At 36.3% G+C, this 24,554-nt stretch overlaps 3 protein-coding genes and 1 pseudogene across 9 annotated transcripts in view; all 4 read left to right on the top strand.

Moving 5' to 3' along the window:
- The first annotated feature begins 364 nt into the window (after positions 1-364).
- LOC558721 (uncharacterized) lies at positions 365-5,538 on the top strand. 3 transcript variants are annotated; one of them, XM_087237782.1, is made up of 3 exons: positions 417-734; positions 1,110-1,234; positions 2,151-5,538. In XM_087237782.1, exon 3 carries the CDS (start codon positions 2,163-2,165, stop codon positions 2,709-2,711), a length of 549 nt encoding a protein of 182 aa, XP_087093908.1. In that variant the 5' UTR covers positions 417-734; positions 1,110-1,234; positions 2,151-2,162; the 3' UTR covers positions 2,712-5,538. The 3 variants fall into 3 exon arrangements, with proteins under 3 accessions (XP_087093907.1, XP_087093908.1, XP_087093909.1); XM_087237781.1 differs by lacking the exon at positions 1,110-1,234 and having other exon boundaries at positions 365-734; XM_087237783.1 differs by lacking the exon at positions 1,110-1,234 and having other exon boundaries at positions 612-729.
- LOC147837535 (uncharacterized) overlaps positions 716-24,554 on the top strand; it is a 29,246-nt gene continuing 5,407 nt past the window's right edge. The window contains exon 1 of one of the 3 annotated variants that reach the window (XM_087237772.1): positions 716-734. The gene's annotated coding sequence lies outside the window, so the exon portion shown is untranslated. Of the gene's footprint in view, positions 735-21,481; positions 21,519-24,554 lie in introns of those variants that run through there. The other 2 variants (XM_087237775.1, XM_087237773.1) reach the window with 2 other exon arrangements.
- On the top strand, positions 5,066-16,294 carry LOC147837536 (uncharacterized; annotated as a pseudogene). The gene is made up of 4 exons (XR_015477295.1): positions 5,066-5,100; positions 12,578-12,851; positions 13,769-13,956; positions 14,592-16,294. The product of XR_015477295.1 is annotated as an uncharacterized LOC147837536 (transcript).
- LOC108179086 (uncharacterized) lies at positions 21,380-23,811 on the top strand. Of its 2 annotated transcripts, none has more exons than XM_087237778.1 (2): positions 21,380-21,518; positions 22,839-23,811. In XM_087237778.1, the coding sequence occupies exon 2, from the start codon at positions 22,851-22,853 to the stop codon at positions 23,490-23,492; it is 642 nt and encodes a 213-aa protein (XP_087093904.1). In that variant the 5' UTR covers positions 21,380-21,518; positions 22,839-22,850; the 3' UTR covers positions 23,493-23,811. The 2 variants fall into 2 exon arrangements, with proteins under 2 accessions (XP_087093904.1, XP_087093905.1); XM_087237779.1 differs by having other exon boundaries at positions 21,454-21,513.

The following is a 24,554-nucleotide window of genomic DNA, read 5'->3' on the forward strand; positions in this document are numbered from 1 at the left end:
AAAAGTTATTTTTCTGAACTTCTGATGGTTAAAAGTTGTGGTAAGGAAGATCAAGCTCCCATAATGCATAAAAAAAAAGCATAAATAAATAGGAAAATTTAAACATGAAAAACAAAATACAGAAAACTGCTAATTTAAAGATTTTTGTTTTGTAGTGCATCACTACATTTACAATAACTCACAACAGAGCTATTTTTGTGTAAACATCATAAATATGCTATTGGTAATCATCTGAATATTTTGGATGCTCCAGTTTCCCCCACAGTCCATACACATACAGTAGGTGAATTAAAGAATCTACATATTGTATGAGTGTGTGCGTGTGTGTGAATGAGTGTGTATGGGCGTTTCCCAGTAATGGGTTGTGGCTGGAAGGCCATCCGCTGGGTAAAACATACGCTGGAATAGTTGGCAGTACATTCCACTGTGGCGACCCCTGATAAGGGACTAAGCCCAGGGAAAATGAATGAATGAATAACATCTCCATCTATAGAGAGCAGGACATGAAGTTAACATCTGTTCACATTAAAACAACTTCCCAGAAACCCCCTCCTTTCCGAACTGCTCAAGTTTCTATTTCCCGACAATGCATTCATTTTTTATTTTTTGTTGAAGTTAGTGTGTTGCAAAAAGAGTTGAGCAAATACTGTGCTTTCCTCTGCTGCGCAGTGAGACGCAGTTCTCTACAGATCATCACTGCTGTAACGCTTGGAGGAGCACTCTTCATCTGTAAGGTACAACTTACAAACTTTTGTGTTTAATAATCACAGAGTGAGCTATAATGAGCTTAATAACATGTTTTTTTTTTACTATTTGAGAAACAGAATTATAACACTATAACTATTAGCTATGCGGTTTGCGAATTATACATTGACGATTGTGGGGTTCGACTTTTTCAGTAATGTTGGTTTGTGTAATTCATGCTTGAGGGAAACAAATGTATGTATTTATTCATATTACATCTAATTTATTAATAAAAGCATTTAAGTTTTCAGTGTTTTGAGGGATATTTTGTGTATTCTGCCTTAAAGTATTCTCTGATTAACTGTTTTAAAAGTTACTGTAGGTCAAATAATACAAACCATGCATTTAATTTCACTTACTTTTAGGCACTGAATTATGGCTGTCTTTTGAACACTTTCGATGTTAATCGGGGGTCTACATCAGCACTTTCAGACTGTTGAATGAATATTTTCCTGCAAAAACTGGCTGGTGCGGTTATGCCTTCACAATGGTATGAACCGTTATAGGGGTGATCAAATGTGTATTTATATTATCTATCATTTTAATTATTAATATTATTAAAAATACAATACTATATCAGTATTAAAGGGCTGACACCCCCCATTAGTCATTTTACTGTTTTTCAGGGGACCAAACTGTAATTTTGGGGTCAACCCAATATATATATATATATATATATATATATATATATATATATATATATATATATATATATATATATATATATATAGTTGTAGTAAGAATTATTAGCCCCCCTTTGATTTATTTTTTTTAAATATCTACTAAATGATGTTTAAAAGAGCAAAGAAATTTTCACAGTATGTCTGATAATATTTTTTCTTCTGGAGAAAGTCTTATTTGTTTTATTTAGGCTAGAATAAAAGCAGTTTTAAATTTTTTTAAAAGCCATTGTAAGGTCAAATTTATTAGGCCCTTTAAGCTATTTTTTTTCGATAGTCTACAGAACAAACCATTATTATACAATAACTTGCCTAATTACCCTAACCTGCCTAGTTAACCTATTTAGTTAAGCCTTTAAATGTCACTTTAAGCTGTATCGAAGTGGTATCATCATGGCAAAGATAAAATAAATCAGTTATTAGAAATGAGTTATTAAAACTATTATGTAGTAATGTGTAGACAAAAATCTCTCCGTTAAACAGAAATTGGGGGAAAAAAATGCACAGTGGGTCTAATAATTCAGGGGGCTGATAATTCTGACCAACTGTATATACATGTGTTTTTTTTATTATGATTTTAATAAAATTTAAAAGACACACGTTTAACCCAATGGTTTGGTTTACATGAATTTGACGACAACGTTGGGTTACAACAACCCAGCATTTGTATGATTTGAGTGTATAATTTTCTGTTAATATATTTTTTCCTCTTTCTGTCCCTCACAGTGATCCTCCATCATGGTGAAAGGCACACTGAATGAACTCTCTCAGCTCAAACAGTCAGGCTTCGGTCAGCCGGAGCCCAGACACGGCCTCAATCTGCTCTACTGGTTTGCTCGTGAATATGTAGACATAGGTTACGGGGAAATCATCCCCAAGTCCTCCTATCCCGAGAATGGAGACTTTGGCTTCCACAAGTTTAATAACAGAATTGAAGATGAAGATCACATCGTGCCCATTCAAAATCTCCCATACTATGAAGTGGGAAACCTGAATTACCGAAATGCAGACGAGCTCCCAGATTATGTGAGGGGAAAATACAGCCGAAATACACCTGACAGTAACAAGGACCGCATTATTGTGCGTCAGGACGGCAATGGTAAACTGAGCAGGGTTTATGTGACTGAACACAGCGACGCCAAACTTTTTGACAGCAGCAAAACCTACCGTGTGAGTCAAGGCCTCCTGCAGATCATCAACAACAGGAGCAGAGAGGACTTTCTCTCTGAGGTCTCCAACGCTCGTCCTCCTCCGCCAACAGAAAGCTGGCAGTGTATCATTCTTTAAACAATCAACCGCAGTTATTCATTCATCTGATTATTAATATTGATTTTATCACAGGTTTAATATCTAATAATCTGTATTATGCTAAGGATGTTAATGAATGCTTGATTCTGATTGGCTGGTGAACATTCGAAGATATAAGCAAAGACTATAGAATACACAAGACATGTCACTCCTATACTTTTAAATGGGGAAAAGTGTAACTGTCAATGTGAGAATGAAGCCCCGCCTTCTACACAGGAGCCAATCAGCGATCGCTGTATGGTGAATAAAGCCCGCCTTTCAGTACAAGAACCAGACAGCGATCGCTACCGACTGACATTTCTCCGGAGGGCTTTGACCAGATGTAAATTTATGCAGATTTTGTGTGGCTCAAACGTTTAGAAATGAACACAAGGAGACAGTTGTTGCTTAATGTAATTGTTGTTTCATAATATGAAATGAAATGATAAGCTTGGCAAGCAATTTTGGAGAATTTGATGTTTATCCATTTAAACAGAAAGCCCATACTGCCTGAGCGGCATTTTAAAGATGGCCGACGAGTGAAACTACTTGGCTTAAAGGGCCTTTGGTATAAAGTAGTTCCAGCAGGTTTTGAGCGCATGACAGTTGCATTATCCATATATACGCTTATGATTTCATTTATTTCACAGCTACGACCAGAGTGGGACTCCTTTTTAGCCCTGGAGTTTCAAGCTTTAGACCAGCCCACTTCAGTTCACAACTGACTATATTAAATAACATCATTTCCAATTCAGTTTCTAATGACACGATTGTCTTTTTCAAGGAAACAGCTGCTTTACAACTTCAAATGTTTTTCATAAATATGAGAACAATGAAAGGTAGCTAAACCTCCTACACCAGCGGTGTCAAACTCAATTCCTGGAGGGCCGAAGCCCTACACAGTTAAGTTCCAACCCTGCTCCAACACCCTGTAGGTTTCAAACAAGCCTGAAGGACTCAATTAGTTTGATCAGGTGTGTTTAATTAGGGTTGAACTAAACTGTGCAGAGCTGCGGCCCTTTAGGAACTGAGTTTGACACCTGTGGTCCACACTATTCTTTAAAACATCACAATGTCCTTTCTTGCAATATCTGAATATAAATTCTGTGCAAAATTCTTTATAGATATCCAGTCCTTTGTAATGATGGTCACACTAAAAATAAAACATGTACATAAGCAACCTAAACAGTATTTTCTGCCTTAACACTAAAAAAAATAATAATAATAAATTGTTCAGGTGAGGTTTAAACATGGGTCGGCAGTGTTGTAATGCAACGTTGTTGACCACTGGACCACCTAAGTATTATATTGTCACCGTTGATTCTCCCCTTTTTAGATTTCTGATCAAGTTATGTCAGACTTATTAATGAAGTGAATCATCTATGTTTTATTGAGCAGGTGTAATATTCATTAATATTAATTATTCAAATTCTTATTTTCACCAAGGTGCTGCTGTTTGGGGTCGATTGACCTGCAGGCTGCATTTTGCTTATGGGGCTGTGGCAAAACAAATGAATAAAAAAAGTGAGGCTGTGGTCAAATAAATGACTAAAAGTGAAAATGCTGAAAGTGTAGGCAGCTAGGACCACCGACCGTCGCAGCCAAAAAACAGGCCTCCCGATTAGCCAATCCAGGCCTGGCTACAACAGTCAAAACACAACAGAAGGATTTGGATAATGTGTGAAAGAAACTAGTCCTATACACAGGAGCGTTTTTTATTTTTATTATAACCTTTATTTTACCAGGAAATACACATTGAGATTAAAAGTCTTTTCTACAAGAGTGTCCTGGCCGAGATTAGGCAGTACACATGTCACATGGGTCTAACAAACAAAAAACAATTAACATGAATCACACTGACAAACTATTCAAAGCATCTAAAAGCCGGTGTTTCAACTTCTAAACCATGTATACTCTTTTTAAAAGCATTTAGTGAATCAACTCTTTAAACTGCAACTTTGTTTGTAGATTATTCCATGGAAGGGTGCTGCGTACTTAAAAGCCTTTCCCCCCATCTCAGTCCACACTTGTGTTATGTTATTCTGTAAATATGATGAGAGTAAACCCAGTTTAGATTTGTAAACAAGGATATGCCAATGCTTAAGCCTACGAATGGACAAAGCAGACCAACCTACCCTAGTATACAGCACACAACGACGAGTAAGAGATTTAAAATTAGATATAAATCTTAGTGCACCATGGTAAACAGTATCCAATGCGTGCAGACTTTGAGACGAAGCATGCATATAGATAACATCACCGTAGTCCAATGTTGACATAAATGTTGCATCAACTAGCTTCTTTTTTTGTTTGAAGACGAATGTCTGAAATACAACGTCTGAACCGATTTGAACATGTCTTTAGCCGGGGGTGACACAGTGACTCAGTGGTGAGCACTGTTGCCTTACAGCAAGAAGGTAGCTAGCTCAAGTCCCGACTGGTTTAGTTGGCATTTCTGTGTGGGGTTTGCATGTTCTCCCCATCTTGGTGTGGGTTTCCTCTTGGTGCTCCAGTTATTTCCCCCACAGTGCAAACACATGCACTCTAGGTGAATTAAATAAACTAAAATGGCCGCGTGATGTATGGGTGTTTCTCAATACTAGGTTGCATCCGCTGTGTAAAACATGTGCTGGATAAGTTGGCGGTTCATTCTGATGTGACGCCCTCTGATAAATAAAGAGACTAAGCCAAAGGAAAATTAACGATTTATTTATTAGAAGATAAAGCACATGAGTGTCATGGATTAAATTCACTTCCTGGTTTTCATTTGTTTCCTGTTGTGTGGTGATGTGGCTTGGTTTGAAATAAAACTGCTTTTAAAAACTCACACTTTTAAGTTTGTATTATTATTGCATTTGCTTTCAGAACACTCTAGAAGGAAAAGAGGTTGGTACAAATATGGACAAAATCAATTATTACATTAAAAAGCATCATTTAAATTTTGCAACATGGTGGCGCAGTTGGTAGTGCTGTTGCCTTGGTTCAAAACTCTGGTTGTTGGTTCAAAACTCGGCTGGGTCAGTTGGTATTTCTGTGTGGAGTTTGCATGTTCTCCCTGTGGTGTCCACCACAAGTCCAAAGACATGCAGTACTGGTGAATTGGGTAAGCTAAAAATTCTCCGTAGTGTACTGTATGTGTGTGAATGACAGTGGGTTGCAGGCAGAAGAGCATCCGCTGCATCCGGTTCATTCCACTGTGGCGACCCCAGATAAATAAAGGGGCTAAGCCGAAAAGAAAATGAATGAATGAATTTCATTGAAAAAATTAACCCAACATTGTGTTTGTCCATATTTGATTAAGTGTTGGGTTACGACAACCCAGCATGTTTTATAGTGTTTGCATGATGTATACTGATATCTGATAAATTCTTATCATCACATGTGCTGATTTATAATCAGAACAGCATTCTAGTAGCTTACAAATAAGGAAAAAACATGACATTAGTAAACCAATCAGACCCGACTAAATAGTTGACCAGAGCAGAAATGACTGTTTTTCCAAACAATTTGTTTGTGTTTATTTCATACACTTAAATTCCAACATGTTACAAAACAATACTAGGTTTGTAAACATTATATATTTAGTTAATGGGGTTTCTTAGTAAATGCGATTATGCATATATCTGGCATGCTGTAACAATACCAGTTTGCAGCTCCACTCAAGCCATCATCACTTGTGTACGTACTCCTATTGCTTCATGAATAAACACAATGTTTTTCAAATATAGCAAATATATGTATTTTAAATCTCGATAACGTCTAACACAGGGGTTCACAACCCTTTTCACTTTGGGGCCCATTTCTTTCTCCGATCAGTTTTTGAAGGCCTACCTCATATATATATATATATATATATATATATATATATATATATATATATATATATATATATATATAAAAAATAAATAATACATATTATACATCTGTTGTACCTTCTATTATTTTTCTATTATCAGCATTTAAAAAAACATTTAAAAATATAATTATATATAAAGCTAAAACTATAAAAATATATTAAAATGCTGTCTTTTAGAAATTATATTTTGAAATAGGCACTATCCTTATAAATAAACTGCATAGTTGCAATCTTAACAACTACATTCTCACTCTCTTTGAAGAGAACAGGAGAAAGTGCATTACTTCGATCATTTTATTATAGCATATTCTTTATTACATAAAAAAAAAAACTAAATAATATTATAATAGAGAGTTAATATAGAACTTATCTCGCGGCCCGCGGCCCACTGCCCACCGGTTGAGAAAGAAAACCTGCCAGAACACTTGTGGGTGTTGAGTATTTAATTTCATTATTATTGCTTGACGGGCACAAACTGTCGCAAAAGACTGCTGAAATTGGAGCCAGACATGCGCAGAAGGATTGTCTGATGGAGCCAGAGGAGGAGCCGCGAAAATGAGCAGAGTCGAGCTTCCAATCAAACGCTTTATGTAAAATCAACTACGCCCCCCGAACTTCTCAGCATGCGTTTGCTGTCATATCAACACAAATGGATGTAATAACGTTAACAAATATGAGGGTTTTATATATTCAATCGCGCCAGCTCCAGGCCGCAGCGCACAACTTACTCGCGGCGTCGCGGGCTGATTCCGGCTCGCATGCGGCAGCGCCTGCTCGCTCGGCCGCCGCATCTGGCTCGATTGACTCGGACTGGAATCGGGCAGTGAGTCCAGGCATCCGGAGTAGGTCCAGCAGAGGTAACATTAGTCAGTCTGAGCTCTAAGAGATAAGTCTCCGGCAGGCGAGAATCTAGCCGGAACTGTGTTTTGCTATCTAGGTGGCTAGGCGTGTATCAGCAAACTAATAAAGCCCGAAAAATGCCCTGAACTTTGCGAATAAACAGTGTTCCACCAGGATCATGTATGTCAGAAACTATAGTTTACTGCTGAACTCATTTTGTCATGGTAAAATAACACAGAAATCGAATAATAACATTTCAGTCTACTTCAGTCTCCTGCCGAAGCTCAGACGCCGCGCTTTGAGAAACTGTAAATCACAGCTGTCAATCACGATGACACGCCCAGCATTAAATTACTGCTAAAAACAAACTGTTTACAAAAATGAAGATCTGCACCTATTTCAGCACAATAACCAGTGCCTTAATCGACCAGAACTATCTTTCGGGACATTTTATTGCAAGTGTAATATTTTTTTTTATTTGGGCTCAAGTCTCCTTCATTAACACGGAGGAGGCGGGCTTTATGACTTGTACTGCAGCCAGCCCCCAGGGGGCGATCTAACGGCCGAAACCTTCACTCAAACGTAGGCTTGCGGCACACTTGTGTTGAACGTAATGAACTACATACATACAACCAAAAGATAAAGTGCACATTCAACATGTAAAGAAATACACTTAATTGGCTAATTATACATTACATACGGACACATAATCATACATGTTCACATACGTTAACACCATACAACACATACCTCATTGGCCTCTCTAACTCAAGAGGAATAAACTTGAAGGGTTGCAGTTTCTCTTAAACAAACTTCTTTGCACTTCTTAATCCTTAAAAACGTGTTTTAGCACAGCACCTTGAGGCAGTACCACTTGTAGTGCAACGGAAGAATATCTTGATTGCAACAATCTTCTTCGTTGACTTTTATTGGCAGTTGGCAAACAACTTTATGATGCATTTTCGCCATCTAATGGTTAGGATTGTGGGTTTAGAATTGAAAAATATTTATTTATTATTATTATTATTTATACACTTTTTTTTCCCTCTTATACTTATTAATTTATATTCTATTATACAACCCAGTTTCTCTAAGAAACATTAATAAAGCTTTCAATTTACTATCTACTATTTTACTACTTAACATACTATTAATATTTATATTTACCTTATTTTCCTCAATGTCTATCATCATATTCCTTTCCTTTTTATATAATATACATTTCTTTATGATATGTTCTATACTTTCTTCTTCCTTACAATTATTACAATATCCATTTGGATGTTTTCCTACTCTAAACAGTCCACTATTCAACGCAGTATGTCCAAACCTTAACCTTGAAATAACAGTTTCCTCACGTCTATTTCTCCCTACTGTTCTGTTTTTACCCACCATGCTCTGAATCACGTAATACCATCTTCCTGTTCTTTCTTCTTCCCATTTCTTTTGCCATCTCTCCCTCACATATTGTTGAATAATTGTCTTCATTTCATTTTTACTAGTTCTTAAAAACATATCAATTTCAATTTTTTTTTATATGATTGCAACAATGAAATAATTCCCAAGCTAAACATAACAAGAAAAGGTTCCCCCCTCCCCCTTATAGTTTTAGTTAAATAACTTTAAATGAATTAACATGCATTAACAACAAATATACATTATTTATTTATTCTAATGATTAATTTGAACTGACTATTTATTGACTTTAACTAAAGTGTATGTTTATAGAGTGTAATATATAAGAATTGCCTCTGACGGCAGCTAGTTATTGTTCTATTGTAGTTTTCATTCTAAAATGGCCGCCGCGCTATCTAGTGTCTGTTTCCCAAATCGCACTAGAGAGTCACCTCTTGGTGATTCTATGCTCTTTGGTGTAAGGTATTTCATCTCACCTCCAGCCACACGGATGCGTACATGTACACACACACATTGTCTTCCGAGTTTTTGTTTGTTTGTATGAGTGAAACGGACGGTTCAGACTTCAGCGCGGAGCCAATTGAATGACGCGTGTTACCCACTGTTACCAATTATTTTCAATGAAAAAACGCTACCACGCGCTCTAAATCCGACTATACCATAATTGTTTTGTGTGGGTACCTCCATCGTTATTGTCCGTCCTGTATAAGAGAAAGACATGATGCGTTAATGGTTATTTGTGTTTGTGTTGTATGTGATTATTCTCTTTTTAAATATTTGTGTGTTTTATGTGGACAAGACGCTTTAAGGCGAGTTATAGGTGAGCTGGTAAAGGGTACTTACCTGATGATAGATGCTCCGGTCAAGGGGGCGCAGTCTAGCATATAAAAGTAGAAGCCAAACTCCAGGTCGAAGTCAGTTTACCTGGCTAGCCAGCTAGATGTGGTAGAGTCATCTTTTTTTTGTGAGTAAATATCGGCATATAGTGGATGTAAGTTTTCTTTGTTGTTTTGTGTATACACGTTTTTACATTGTGTTTAGTATTTTTGCATTTTGTTTAATACTTTGCTTTTTGTTTTCATTTTCTTGCACATATCTCTGGTGGCATTGAAACACTTATTTATTTTACTGGACGTTATTTTTTGAAATACTTGTAAATAAACGTCACTTTTTCCTTTTTTTTTTTTTTTAATTTTTTTAAAATAATTTTCAGGCCATTGGTTTTTGGATTGTTTTATTTTTGTGGTGTCAGGCCTCTCACGCCTTGTGGTGGACCCATTCCGGGTGCATTACATCACAATTGTACTGGCAGCACACATGCCAAAGCATTTGCAATTAGCTTGAATTAATTTACAATGCTAATCTGATGTGAATGATATTGTTTTAAAAGTTTCAATTGAGAATTGAGCCAAAGCAATTGAGAAAATGTAAAAGTGTAACAGTGAAGAAATGGCTTCTACTTGACCAATTTCAAAAGACCATCTCAATGTACTGCATAAATTAACTAATATTGATCTTGAATCACAAAAAATCATTTTAATAAGTGTCAAATATATTTTATTACAGTGTAAATTCACTAATGTTGATCCAGGACCATCGATATTTTACTGCATGCAATCTATATATTGTTTCTATATATTATATAATATATATATATTCTATATATTGTTCTATTACTCGTTAACTTAATAACTTGTTTACTTTTTACAGGCATAATCTTCTATTTAAAACTGTTCATCTTGACTGGTGAGTGTGAATAAACACGTTTCATAAACATACATTTTGCTTTTTAGTCATTTATACAGATTTGATAAGCTTTAATTTTTCTCCTGCTTTCTTTCCTACCCAGAGCTCAGATTGAATTCCTTGGTGGGCTGAATAGGACCATATAATCTTTCCCTTGCCTATTTCAAAGCACTGTATGAACCAGCATACATAGCAGATGTGGTGAGCAATGCATTTTTGTACTTTTTTTTTAAGCTTGGTTCTTCTTATTTCAAATATTATTATTGATAGGTAATTGATGCCCTTATGTATATTATCTGCAAGGTAAATACTTTAGTTTTTGCTAATGTTTTCAAATAGTTTTCCACACTAAATCATACCCGTCAACACTGGGGTGTAAAAATACGGGATATGCCTCCCCTCCCTCTTAAAAACAAACAAACAAACAAACTCAAAGCTACCCAGTAGAAACCCAAAAAGCTTTAATTTTATAAAAGCCTAGCTGAAAACGTTACAAATATGGGGAGTAAATTGGTTTCAAATGATAGAATACAAACATCAGAAAATATTTTTAAAAATTGTCAATGACCTATACAAGAAATTTAATTGAGCTATAAAATGGTTCACCTTTTACTCACCGTATTTAAATTTTTATTAAAGTTTCTATAGTTTAGTGAAGAGCAGTGAATCTCTCATTTTTTGATAACAGGAGTCACTTTGAGAATCACTGATCTACAATGAAAGTACTCTGTTACTGTCGTAACATTTAAGTGTTGTGAAAAGCAATGGAAACATTACAAAAGGGTAAAAGCTTTATTATTTTAGAAATATGTTGCAAGAACCAAAATTGGCATATGTATTAATTTAGAAAAAACAAACAAAAAGCATGAGCAACATCATCAATAATATTTGTTGGATTGTCTGAAATAAGAATACAAGTCAAAGAAAATTTAGAAATAGCTTTATTTTTATTTTTTTAATTTGCGTACACTCTCCCAACTTTTTCTGGTTTGGAGTTGTATGTTGATTTGTCTTCGATGAGAGTCCTATTTATTTTCTCTGCAGATAGAGCTATAGAATGCACAGTGTGTTGGGGTCTGTTACGGAAGGACAAGGTTATTAGTTTTGTCTTGATGTTGAAACAAAATCGCAGTAAAGCTGCGGGCATACTAGGAGTTTGTGTGTGCAGAATTCTGTCGTACGGCGCTGCGAAAAGGGCTGGGATTAAACAAGTTTAGACATTAAAACCGCGAGCGATTGCTCAATGTTTTAAATTTCTGTCAAGAGAGGTCATGTTTTGATCCTCGATTGGTCTCACGCAGTCAAGTGATGCGCTTTCGCAGGTCAGAATTCGCCAAGCTTGAACTTTGCACCGCAGCCACCTGCAAAACTTTGACGCATGACCTTGCTTTTCTGGTCTGACGCATTCGCGTGCGTATGAATGGAAGTCTATGGGAGGAAAAGCCCAGTGAGATTTTTACTATAATTTCCGCATTGCGGCATTACAAACCCAATCATTGTTTACTTTTAGGTGTGCTGTTCTGAATGTGGTGCATTCAGTCACATGAACTGCCTTCCAACATCTTGTGAGATCTGTGTGTTCTGCAGTTGTTAGTAATTGCCATTTCAAAAACAAACATCTATTAAACACTGAACAGCTGAAACTGTAATGTGAAATGTGTATTACATTTTGCAGTCATTCTAGAAAAACTCTAATAGTGTTTCAAAAACACTTTAAAAACAATTTAATCTTGATTCATAAGAGGTGCATTCTCTGATTATATCACGAATCAAAAACAATCTCAGAAAAATACAAGCATGTTTCGTTGCAGCTTTCAGATTATATGGCCTCTCTGAATTCATTTAACTCTTTTTGCATTTGAAATGCAGTACATCAATTATTTATTTACACCAATGCTTTAAATTCCAGGTGGAGAAGTCCTGTTTCTTACAAAACAAAAAAGCAAATGCCCAAAGGACGGTACAGGACAAGCTATAGCTGATGAAGATAATCAGGGAGAAGAAAAAGGGGACGTAAAAAAGACACATCAAAAAATAGAAAACGCAAAGCAAGTGATGCATTAGAAAAAGAAGACACAGTAGAAGACTGGGATGCTGGTCATGAAAGTGAGGTCACGGCAAGTTGCTCATCAGAAACCCCCAACGAGGATATTAGCATTCCAGTATTTGGACGCCAAGCCCTTACTGGCCAGCGAAAAACTTATTTAGTTTCAGAAGACGAGATTCCACGTCGCATACAAGGAGAAAACATGTCCTCTAATGTTTTTAGAGATTTGCTAGGAGTAAGTACTAATGGTCAATTTAAAATTTGTTTTAAACTGGATATAAAAAGTGTACACATCCCTGTTAAAATGGAAGGTTTCTGTGTTGTGAAAAAAATAACTAGAGTAAAACATTTTAGAGCTTTTTCCACCTTTTAAATGTAAACTATATCCTGTACAAATAACATAAACTAACTCAAATCTTTCAGGTGTGGGGAACTAAAAAAATATATATAATAATGGTGTTGCACAAGTCTGCATACCTTTTGAGGGAATATTTTGTTTAAGCATCATTTGATTTTATTACAGCACTCTGTGTTTTTGGGTACGAGTCTATCAGCATCTTAACTTGGCAATATTTGCCCACTCTTCCTTGCAAACTGCCTAAAATCTGTCAAATTGTGAGGACATCTCCTGTGCACGGCTCTCTTCAGATAACCCCACAGATTTTCAATGGAAATTCAGGTCTGGGCTCTGGCTGGGCCATTCCAAAACTTGAATTTTCTTCTGGTGAAGACATTTCTTTGTTGATTTGGATGTGTGGTTTGGATCATTATGCTGAAAGATGAAGATCCTCTTCAGCTTTCTAGCAAAAGCTTAAAGGTTTTCTTCCAGTATTGACTGGTTTTAGCACTGTTCGTCATTTCCTCAACCTTTACTAAGGCTCCAGCTGAAGAAAAGCAACCCCAAAGCATGATGCAATTTTGAAATTATAAAAAGAGGAGTTTGTTTTTATGCAATTGCACAGGTTATGGTTTACATTTAAAGGTGGGAAAAAGTTCTAAAATGATTCTGTAGTTAATTTTTTTTTTACAACACAGTCTTGCATTTTAACAGAGGTGTGTAGACTTTTTATATCCAGTGAATATAATTATTATTTATTTATATACAGTTTGTTTTTCTTATGTTCTAATCCACAACTCTTCATTGTGTTTAAGGGCTGCAAGAAAAATTGACCCAAAATGGTTCTCGCTCCTAAAAAAACGAGGACCAAGACGAGCATTTTTAGTGCATTAACTGAGGGGGAGGCTTCAGACCTAACCACTGGTTTTGTCAAAAACCTTCATCAAAATGTAAATCCAGAAATAAGCAGCGGCATAAGTGAACCGAGTGCAGAAGTAACCAGGTATAGCACTATTTGCTTAAAGCAGTGGATCATCCAAAAAGTTAAATCTTTTTTTAGGGTTTCTGCAGGTTTCACTAAATTAAATTTAAGACGTTTTAAGACCTTTATGATTGAAATTTTTAACTTTTATACAGGGCTTAATGCTAAGGAAAGTTAGAAAAGATTTTCACCTCCCCTATCATAAAAATATTAGTGTAATAAATTTAATACAATAATAATAATTTTAAAAAAAAAGTTTTTTTTTTAAATTAATTTAAATATCCATTCACAAACCCTATAACCCCTACCAAGAATCGGAAAAAAACAATTCAATAAAATTTAGACCTGTTAAAGATTTAAGACCTACAACACATTTCGGTAGATTGACTTTTTAAAACCTAAAATTTAGCTTTTGAGATTTAAGACTTGAAGACCCCAGGGATACCCTATTTTTAAGCAAAGTCATCATTAACGCTTACATTTGTCAACCCTACAATATGCGCAAGTTGTTTTCGGTCTTCATTTGTGCTCAACAGAGGAAAAAGCCCCATGTTTTAAACACTTGATGGGAAAACTACATAATGGTTTTCATGATTGAATGAATCACTGATTTAAATGTACAGTTATGCATATTATTTGTTTTAATTTGATGTTTTTTTTTATTTTATATTTTTTAAAGGACGACTCACCAATATACGGGACAATTTGCAGTCAGCCCTCAACCATTCATCTGATTTTAGTTTGTCAACTCACACGCTTGGTCCGCAAACAGTTAACGGGGTTTTAGATTTCATAATGAAGAGTTTAAAATAAAAGGCAGAAAGTGATTTTTTTTGTTTTTTACTTCATCGCAGAGTAGAAGATTGGACGACTGCCAGTAAAAAATATACTACCGGTAAAAGTTTGAGCTTTTTTTTTTTATTTTATTTTTTTATCAACTTTATTTTAGAGAATGATTCTGCTCATCAAGGCGGCATTAATTAAATGGAAAAAAAAATGTAATTGTTAAATATTTGTAGCGGACTTCGTCCCCCACCACAAAGAATTCCCTGACACCACTGGCTTTGGTGGATCACGTCTGCAGTTTATTAAAAACAGGACAGTGATAATCACCGCACTGACACACTCTCAGTTCTCTGTTCTGTCTCAAGTCCAATTACGTTCTCATTTAACAATAAACTCGTTTTACATCAAACAATTTGTTTCTCTTGTTTTCTTTAAACAACATCTTTTGACAATTTTAACTGCATGACAATTTCAAAGACATAATCGATTCACTTTTTTTTTTTTTACTATGTTTAAAGGGTCACAAAACACATTTTTTGAGTCGTATATGTGTCCCACACTGCTAAAAACACTATTAGGACACCTATCTCTCACTAAAAAGAGTAAATTGGTCGTTTTTGCGTTATTTCGAGCAAATTCGTACTTCCGGTTTGAAACTAATTTTTGAAGCTGCGTCACGGTCATGAGATCTTAGCGTCCAGCGTGTAGACTGGGCGACTGTACCTGGGTGTACTGTATTACATCTCCAAGTGTGCTGCATTAATGCATAAGTAAGACTTGGTTCAAACCAATCAGCGCGCTCTATTGTGCAACTTCATTAAGGTTAAAGTGTAGATGAAAGAGACGCCACATTGTGTTGGCAAAACAAGTGTGCAGTGTTGCTTTCCTAATTTGCTAAAGTGAAGTTTTGTTTTAATTTTCTCTCTGTGAGAGCTCAGCTGAAATCACATGTGGATTACGGTGTATGCAACAACAATAATTTACGTGTCTAAGGAACATTGTTTACCCGAGACCTATTCTTATCTGCAAATGGAGATCCGGATTCGCTTCTCTTAATAAAGACGCGGTTCTAGTTGCTTTGGATTGTCCTGTCTCTACAGATTTGGTAAGTGAGCGACCAGTGCTCTTTGTTTATTCAGTTTGTTTGTATCGAACTAACTATTGCACCAAGTGTAAACATGTTAGCACCACAACCAAACTATTACTGTCGTGTAGGATTTTCACCGCATTTTGTGACCGGAATAACAAACGCGGCTTACCTGCCGAGTTCATCTAAGTTACAGAGAAATGCAGAGTTTATTTTTTTTCTCTCATTCGCCGTGCAGTATCAAACATTGCATAAAAAATACACGCTTAGAGCAGATCCTCGAATCAAACATCTCATTTGTCACGAGGGCAACGAATTAATTCCCTAAGTGAAAGTGCCAAACTGCAGTTAAAGTCCACCATTTAATAATTTGGCAAATAATTTGATTACAGATGTCCATGTAAACAGTCACTTTCTCCCCTTTGTGTGTGTGTGTGTGTGTATGTTGACTCCGAAACTCAGCACGTGGTCAAATAGACACTCCCACACCATCCCTCTTTTGCTTCTCCAGAACTCCCCCCTAAACAGAGCTAGACACGCCCACTTTTCTGGCGTTTTCGAAAGTAGAGGTGTGAAAAAAAAAAAACTACTGAAACAAGGGGGTTTCATGGCCCTGCAAAGTCGATAGAAAAAGCATATCCGCCATTGTTACGGCCCAAAACTCAAAACAACAACATTCAAGGTTTGAGCCCAACATATGAAAGCCACAGACGATTGAATTAATAAATTGACATCCCGTCAATAATCTTCAAAGTCATAGATTTCCAAAAGAGACAAAACATTCACAAAAATCAAGTAGACAGGTAGGGCAGCTAAGGAAAACAGGTCTCTGGCTATACTGTTTTCAAATGGACAGATCTTACCTTCAACTCCCGTAAAAGAAATAAAAACAGGTGAGTCTTCCGGGCCACTGCTTACCTTCGCTAAACTAAATAAATAACAAAACGTGACTATGAAAAAAAACCACTACCTGCTACAAAACAAAGTATCAAAATAAACAAACTAGTTCACACTTTACGAACTAAAGAATCAAAAGGTTAACAAGAACAAAACACTAAAGAGAGCGGCATGTAGATGGATGATCGCCTGGCTTGCGGAGCACCGCCAGCCTGACCGCCCGAGCTGAGGAAGGGCGAGAGTCTGCAAGACAGAGAAAGAGACTGAACCGCCATTGCTGTCAGCCTTATATACTGGGAATCCCCAGTGACGTCACGGGCGTCATCCAATCATGGATAAGCCGGGTAGAAACACTCCTCCTAGAACTCGATCGCAACTTGCACAAACCGGCAATAAATAAATAAATGAATTAAATAACACAGACCCACGAAACAGCCATTAAAAAATTGACGCGGGCGGTAACTTGAACCAAGGCAATACCAGCTCATAACATCAAAACTCACTTTATACTGAAAAATAATGCTTAACAAGGACGCTTTTTGACTCAGTCCATCATCAAAACATGTCATCCACTGATATGAACAAACGTTTTAACCTAATCGACAATATTTTAACCTTTTATCGCGGAGCACATTCACATCACCTGTCTCACACAAGTCCAAATCCGTTCTGTTCTGACTAGAGCAGGACAGGAGCCAAAGGAAGTGACATCACTCAACGTAAAACTGATTTTAAAACAAAAAGTGAACATTTCCCATATACTTTTATAGGGTTATTAATAATTTTATTTGGGCAAAAATTAAAATTAATAATAATAATTATATATATATATATATATATATATATATATATATATATATATATATATATATATATATATATATATATATTTATTTATAAAAACTAATTAAAGTTAACGAACAATTTAAACAAAATCACTACATATTTATTAAAAATGTAAATAGCTGCTTTCTTATGGTATGTAGTTTCAAATGAAATTACTACTTCAGTCATTATTGCTTTTTTTTTACTATTACCATTAATACTACTACTACTACTAATAATAATAATAATAATAAAGCGGGGCATCATGGTGGCGCAGTGGGTAGCACGATCGCCTCACAGCAAGGAGGTCACTGGTTTTATGCCTCTGCTCAGTCAGTTTGCACTTCAGTTGATCACTCCAGCTATTAAAAACAGATCTGTCTCTGTCAGAAAGAAATGCATAAATGCAGTTTATGAAGGCCACATCGCTAGCACCAAGTATATCTGCAGATTCTGTTGATTCGCTCCTTGATTTGTTTAACTCTAAAGTTAAGATTGTCATAGATGACGCTCCTTCTAAACTCAGGAAGAGAACTGGCAAAGAGAGAGCCCCTTGGAGAAACTTAAGAGCAGTCCAAATGATGAAAAGACAATGCAGACAAGCTGAGCGAATGTGGAGAAAGACGTAACTAGTAGTCCATTATAAGATATATAAAGACAGTCTTCATGCTTTTGATGTGGAACTGAAATCTGCTAGGCCTTATAAACAGCAACCCCAATAATGCTCTTACTACAGTGAATCAGTTTAGGCTATCAGTGGGCTATAAATATCCAGCCGGATGACGGGCTAATTCAAGGCTACGCTCAGACTATGAAAACAACATATATTTTTTAAAAGCCCAAACACCTTATATGCGATTGACTTTCTTTACTTGAAGGAATATCAGACATTCATTAATTTTCTTGTCGGCTTAGTCCCTTTATTAATCTGGGGTCGCCACAGCGGAATGAACCGCCAACTTATCCAGCAAGTTTTTACGCAGCGGATGCTCCTCCAGCCGCAACCCATCTCTGGGAAACATCCACACACACATTCACACACACACTCTTTCACTACGGACAATTTAGCCTACCCAGTTTACCTGTACCGCAGGTCTTTGGACTGTGGGGGAAACCGGAGCACCCAGAGGAAACCCACGCGAAGGCAGGGAGAACATACAAACTCCACACAGAAACGCCAACCATGCCGAGGTTTGAACCAGCAACCTTCTTGCTGTGAGGCGACAGCACTACCTACTGCGCCACTGCCTCGCGGAATATCAGACATATGACAAGATATTTTGCCAAAAAAAGACAGGTAAGCAAATTTTTTGGGCTAGAGATGGGTTACACATAGCCGGGCTAGATTGGGTCTATATACTTCACCGAGAAACTAAAGCTACGTTTATTACTTGCAGGTACATCATAAACGTTATTGACTTCTCTTACATAATGGAGTATCATACATATCATAAGCTTTATTTAGCAAAACAACAACATACAACCAAATTTAAGGTTATTCGGGCTAAAATTGGGTTACACGTAGCCAGGCTAGATCTGATCTTTACTTCACCTAGCCGGTGAAATGACGGCTATTGCTTGCTGGAACACTCTTTGCAATGATAGAGAGACTCCCAAACCCCCCCAGTCGGATTCCCAATGAGCAATAAATAGTGAAATATGAAAACAATGATCAGTCCATGTGGCTTGTACAGCACCTCTCTTCAGTTGGAATACAATAATTTTTTGCATACATTATGGTGGAGACATTTTTCTTTTTTCCTATGATTACAGACATGTGCAGGAACCACCAAAATTAATTACAGCACGCTAGACCACACAGAACCTAAAAGGTACACCTTCAAATTTGAGTTTATAAAAAAAATACAAGAAGCGCCTCTTTTTTAGGGGTTTATTATAACACAGACAACATATATAGTTGATTTAAACACTTTCAATAGTGTTTTATGAAAACTCAAAGCGTTTTCTTTAAAATGAAACCAAAGTTTTGCATTTACACCTCTGCATGTGGATTTGGGAAGCTTTTAAATTTGGGTTGGCAAAATCCAGACGGAAATCCCAAAATAACAGCAGAGTTTAACTGATTATAAAAAAACTGAAAAACTTTTGAACAGTTATTTTAAGGTGCAATAACATTTCACAATTTTACAATTCGTACTGTATTTTTGAATAAATAAATGCAGCCTTGGTGAGCAGGAGAAGCTTATTTTAAAACAATTACAAATCCTACTGACCCCACAATTTTGACCGGTAGAAAAGAAAAATGCACCTTTTAATCAAAGTGTTGGTCTCTGAATTCACATTGTTATAACATCCACAATCAGCCCATCTACTTCTGGAAGTACTTGCAAAACTCTTGACAATGAGAAAAGTCATTGACAAACATTGTAGCCACTCTGTCAAAGTCAGCCTTCGGCAATGAACAAACATGAGTGTAAGTGCAGTGTACAAGCATTAAATCTAAAATTAATGATGGCACTATGTGAGTTTTCCTCACACAAACAAATGAATGATATGAAAATGATGCCATGCACAAGTGTTAAAAAAATAAATAGAGAGAGAGAGAGGGTGGCGCAGTGGGTAGCGCTGTCACCTTACAGCAAGAGGGTCACTGGTTCAAGCCTCAGCTGCGTCCAGTTTTCCCGCACTGTCCAAACACATGTGCTGTAGGTGAATAAGCTAAATTGTCCGTAGTGTATGTGTTTGATTGGGAGTGAATGGATGTTTCCCAGTACTGGGTTGCAGCTGGAAGAGCATCCTCTGTGTAAAACGTGCAGAATAATTAACAAACAAAGACAAAATGAACTGCCAACTATTTTGGCATATGTTTTACCCAGTGGATGCCCTTTCAGTTGCTACCCAGTACTGGGAAACACTTATTCAATTCACCTATAGCGCATGTCTTCGGAGTGTAAGGGAAATCGGAGCACTTGAAGGAAACCCATGCCAACATGGGGAGAACATGCAAACTCCACACAGAAATGCAAACTGACCCAGCTGAGACTCAAACCAGCGACCTCACCTCACGAGTCGTACCTGGCTCAGTTGGCTTTTCTGTGTGGAGTTTGCATGTTCTCCGCATGTTTGCGTGGGTTTTCTCCGGGTGCTCTGATTTTCCTCACAAGTCCAAAGACATGCGGTATATGTGAATTGGGTGAGCTAAAATTGTCCATGATGTATGAGTGTATATGGATGTTTCCTAGTAATGGGTTGCAGTTGCGTAAAATATGCTGGATAAGTTGGCGGTTCATTCCGCTGTGGCGACTTCAGATTAATAAAGGGACTAAGCCGAAAAGAAAGTGAAGGAATGAATGAACCTTCCTCAGAGGCTGATCAATTATGACATCATCTCTTGAAGGACCGGTTAATAGTTTGTCTGTACTCCTGCAGTCATTTTTATGAAGGTGTTTTCCTCAAAGCATAGCAGTTTGGATATTATGCATGTCTTCTGGGGTAACAAAGTATTCTCTGGAATGGTAATTAGCCTCTCCTCAAGCTCGTGAGCACTCATTAGCTTGAAGGATGGCATCTGGTTTAACTCCTAATGTGATCTACTTCTTGATCTGTCAAGAACGTAAATCTCAAAATACTCATTTATGGATATTTTTTAGTGTATCAAAAATACATTTACAGTAACTCAAAACACAACAGAGCTATTTTTTTAAATACCATAAACATGCTATTGTTAATTGTAATTTTCACTCTCATTTCTGTCAGGGGATATATTATAAATAATATCTCCAAAATAGAGAGATATGTCATTTTTTACTTTTTTCATATTCATAAAGACACAATAACCTCCTAGAAATCGCCTCCCCTCCAAACTGCTTAAGTTTCTATTTCCCAGCCATGCATTTTTTTTTCTTTGTTGAAGTGGGTGTGTTGTAAAAAGATGATTAAAAAAATACTGCTGCTCAGTGACAGTGACCTCAGTTCTCTACAGATCATCACTGCAAAAACACTCGGAGGAGCACTCTTCATCTGTAAGGTACAACTTTTGTGTGTTTAATAATCACAGAGTGAGCTTATGTTGCTTTATAGCATGTTTTTCCTCCACACAGCTATAGGGGCATTTACTATTTGAGAAATCGAATTATAATACTATAACTACTCTGACTTTCTTTTCACTCTCCTTTAATGAAAATATTTCACATCCTGTATTTCATAAAATAATTATTCATATTTACAACAAATTATTAATGTGATTTCAAGAGAACAATGGAAGTTTAAACTATTGTTTTGTTAAAAACAAAATTTCTTAAGGAATCTGTTTTTTTTTTTCTTTGATGATTTAATGATAAATTCTGATTAGGGAAGCTGAACTTTTTTCCCCCCAACTACTGTAGTTTGTATTGAATTATATTGCAAAAATATGAAAAAACAAATAAAGGGTCAAGCCCAATAGTCACCATAACTAATAAAAATGGCTTACATTCCTTCAACTTTAAATGTAAATATTACATTCAAAGAATAATAAATTATTACTGCTTGGACAAGATTAATGGGCTCTATGCACAGCTAGACTTTTAAAACCAACCATTAACCTCCGATGAAAGCTAAATGTGACTATTTTCAATTTCACAAGGTTGTTTTTACAGCATCGATGTTGTAATGTAATTACAATCCATTCAGTTAAATAGACTAGTTGTTTAAGCGTAAAACAAAATGAAAGACTGTTGTAATCGCTTGCACCATAAGGAGCAACAGGGCTAGCACAGAAATTCCATTGAAAATACTGGGGTAAAATAAATTATCATATTTTAAAGACATAATTAATGTTATTGCAGTGCTTCTTGTGCGATCTGAGACCAATTAAACGCCCATCCCATCCAAAATAAAAGTTTGTTCTTGACATAATATATGCATATATTATAATATATATAAGACTCACACACTTACATAGAAGCACAAATATACAATAAAACATATATTATTAAATTTATATGTCATGGTATCATATACACATATATTATATATACCAAAATATAAATAAAAACATTCTCAAATATATATATATATATGTTTTTGTGTATTTGCATATACATAATGAATAAACACAGTATACGCACTTAAATTGCAAAACAAACTTTTTATACCATACTTATTTTATACTTATTTTTTATACGTGTCCAGCACTAAAATTGGGTTAATTCTTTTCAATTAAATTGAAATTGCACGTTTTAACCCAATGGTTTGATCTATCCATATTTGTTGACAATGTTTGGTTACAACAAACCAGCATTTTTTTTTTATTTTAGAGTTCACAATATTCTTTAAAATATATATTTCCTCTTTCTCTCCCTCACAGTGATCCTCCATCATGGTGAAAGGCACACTGAATGAACTCTCCCAGCTCAAACAGTCAGGCTTCGGTCAGCCAGAGCCCAGACATGGCCTCAATCTGCTCTACTGGTTTGCTCGTGAATATATATTGTTCGATTTTGGGGAAATTAAACCCAAATTCAATCCGGTGTTTGGAGAGTTTGGCTTCCACAAGTTTAATAACAGAATTGAAGATGAAGATCACATCGTGCCCATTCAAAATCTCCCATACTATGAAGTGGGAAACCTGAATTACTCAAATGCAGACAAGCTCCCAAATTACGTCAGGCAAAAATACAGCCACTATAACCCTGACAGTAACAAGGACCGCATTATTGTGCATCAGGACGGCAATGGTAAACTGAACAGGGTTTATGTGACTGAACACAGCGACCAGAGACATTTTGACAGCAGCAAAACCTACCGTGTGAGCAATGGCCTCCTGCTGATCATCAAAAACATGAGCAGGGAGGATTTTCTCTCCAAGGTCTCCAATACTGGCAATCGTACCAACAACCAGCAGCCATTTTACTATCAACAACATTCTGTTTATCAGTCCTACAGCACTCCAGTAAATCACACTCCTTCTCCTCGTCCTCCTCCGCCAGCAGAAGATAGCTCCTGGTGTACCATTCTTTAAGCATGAAGAGCTGCTGTGCTGATATTAATCTGCTCACATTCATCTGATTATTATCATCAGTTTTATCACAGGCCTTATATTTAATTATCTGTATTATGCTACGGGGTTGATGAATGCTTGATTCTGAATGGCTGGTAAACATTCAAAGACGTGCCATTATATATAGCCTATAGTTCCGGGTTTTGGTGAATAATTCAGTCTGCTGAATTATTAGAGGATAGAGCACACAAGTGATTAATTTCATTTCCTGGTTTTCATTTCTTTCCTGTTGTGTGGTGATGTGGCTTGGTTTGAAATTAAAAAAAAAAATTAAAACTCACTTTCAAGTTTGTATCATTCATGTTTTGTAAATTAATCTAAAGTTGCTTTCAGTACACTCTAAAACAGTGGTCTTTAACTCCTGGAGCGCCGCAGCTCTGCACAGTTTAGCTCCAACCACCTCCAACACACACCTGCTTAATCGTCTCTAGTAGTCATGAACACCTTGATTATTTGGATCAGCTGTGTTTGATTAGGGTTGGAGCAAAACTGTGCAGAGCTGCGGCCCTCCAGGAATCCAGTTTGAGACCTATGCGCTAAAAAGAAAAGAGGCTGGGTTAATGTGACTCAATGTTGGGTCAAATGTGGACAAACTCAACCATTATGTTAAAAAGCATAATTTGAATTTCATTGAAAAAAAAAATTAACCCAACATTGGGTTTGTCCATATTTGACCAAGTGTTGGATTACGACAACCCAGCATCTTTTAAAGTCTATATGTAAACTGATATCAGATAAATCTTTATTATGACATATTTAATAGACACAAACACACATATACACAAGCTGAAACAAGAACTGATTGACAATCATATTCACAGCATTAGTGTTTTGTAAATGAATCTATGCCTTCAGTACACTTTAAAAGAGGCTGGGTTGTGACCCAACGTTGGGTCAAACTGAACCATTGGATTAAAAAGTGTAAAATCAAATTCATAATCATATTCACAGCATTCGAGTAGCTTGCAGATGAGGATTTTGTAGTCCAACCTATTACTTTAATTGAAAGTAGAAGTGGCTGCC

This window comes from Danio rerio, chromosome 1 (assembly GCF_052040795.2).
Source record: "Danio rerio strain M-AB ecotype USA chromosome 1, GRCz13ab, whole genome shotgun sequence".
Lineage (NCBI taxonomy): Eukaryota > Metazoa > Chordata > Actinopteri > Cypriniformes > Danionidae > Danio > Danio rerio.

Coding starts and splice junctions, on each gene's coding strand:
- LOC108179086 (XM_087237778.1), top strand. CDS start 22,851: ATGGTGAAAGGCACACTGAATGAACTCTCCCAGCTCAAACAGTCAGGC.
- LOC558721 (XM_087237781.1), top strand. CDS start 2,163: ATGGTGAAAGGCACACTGAATGAACTCTCTCAGCTCAAACAGTCAGGC.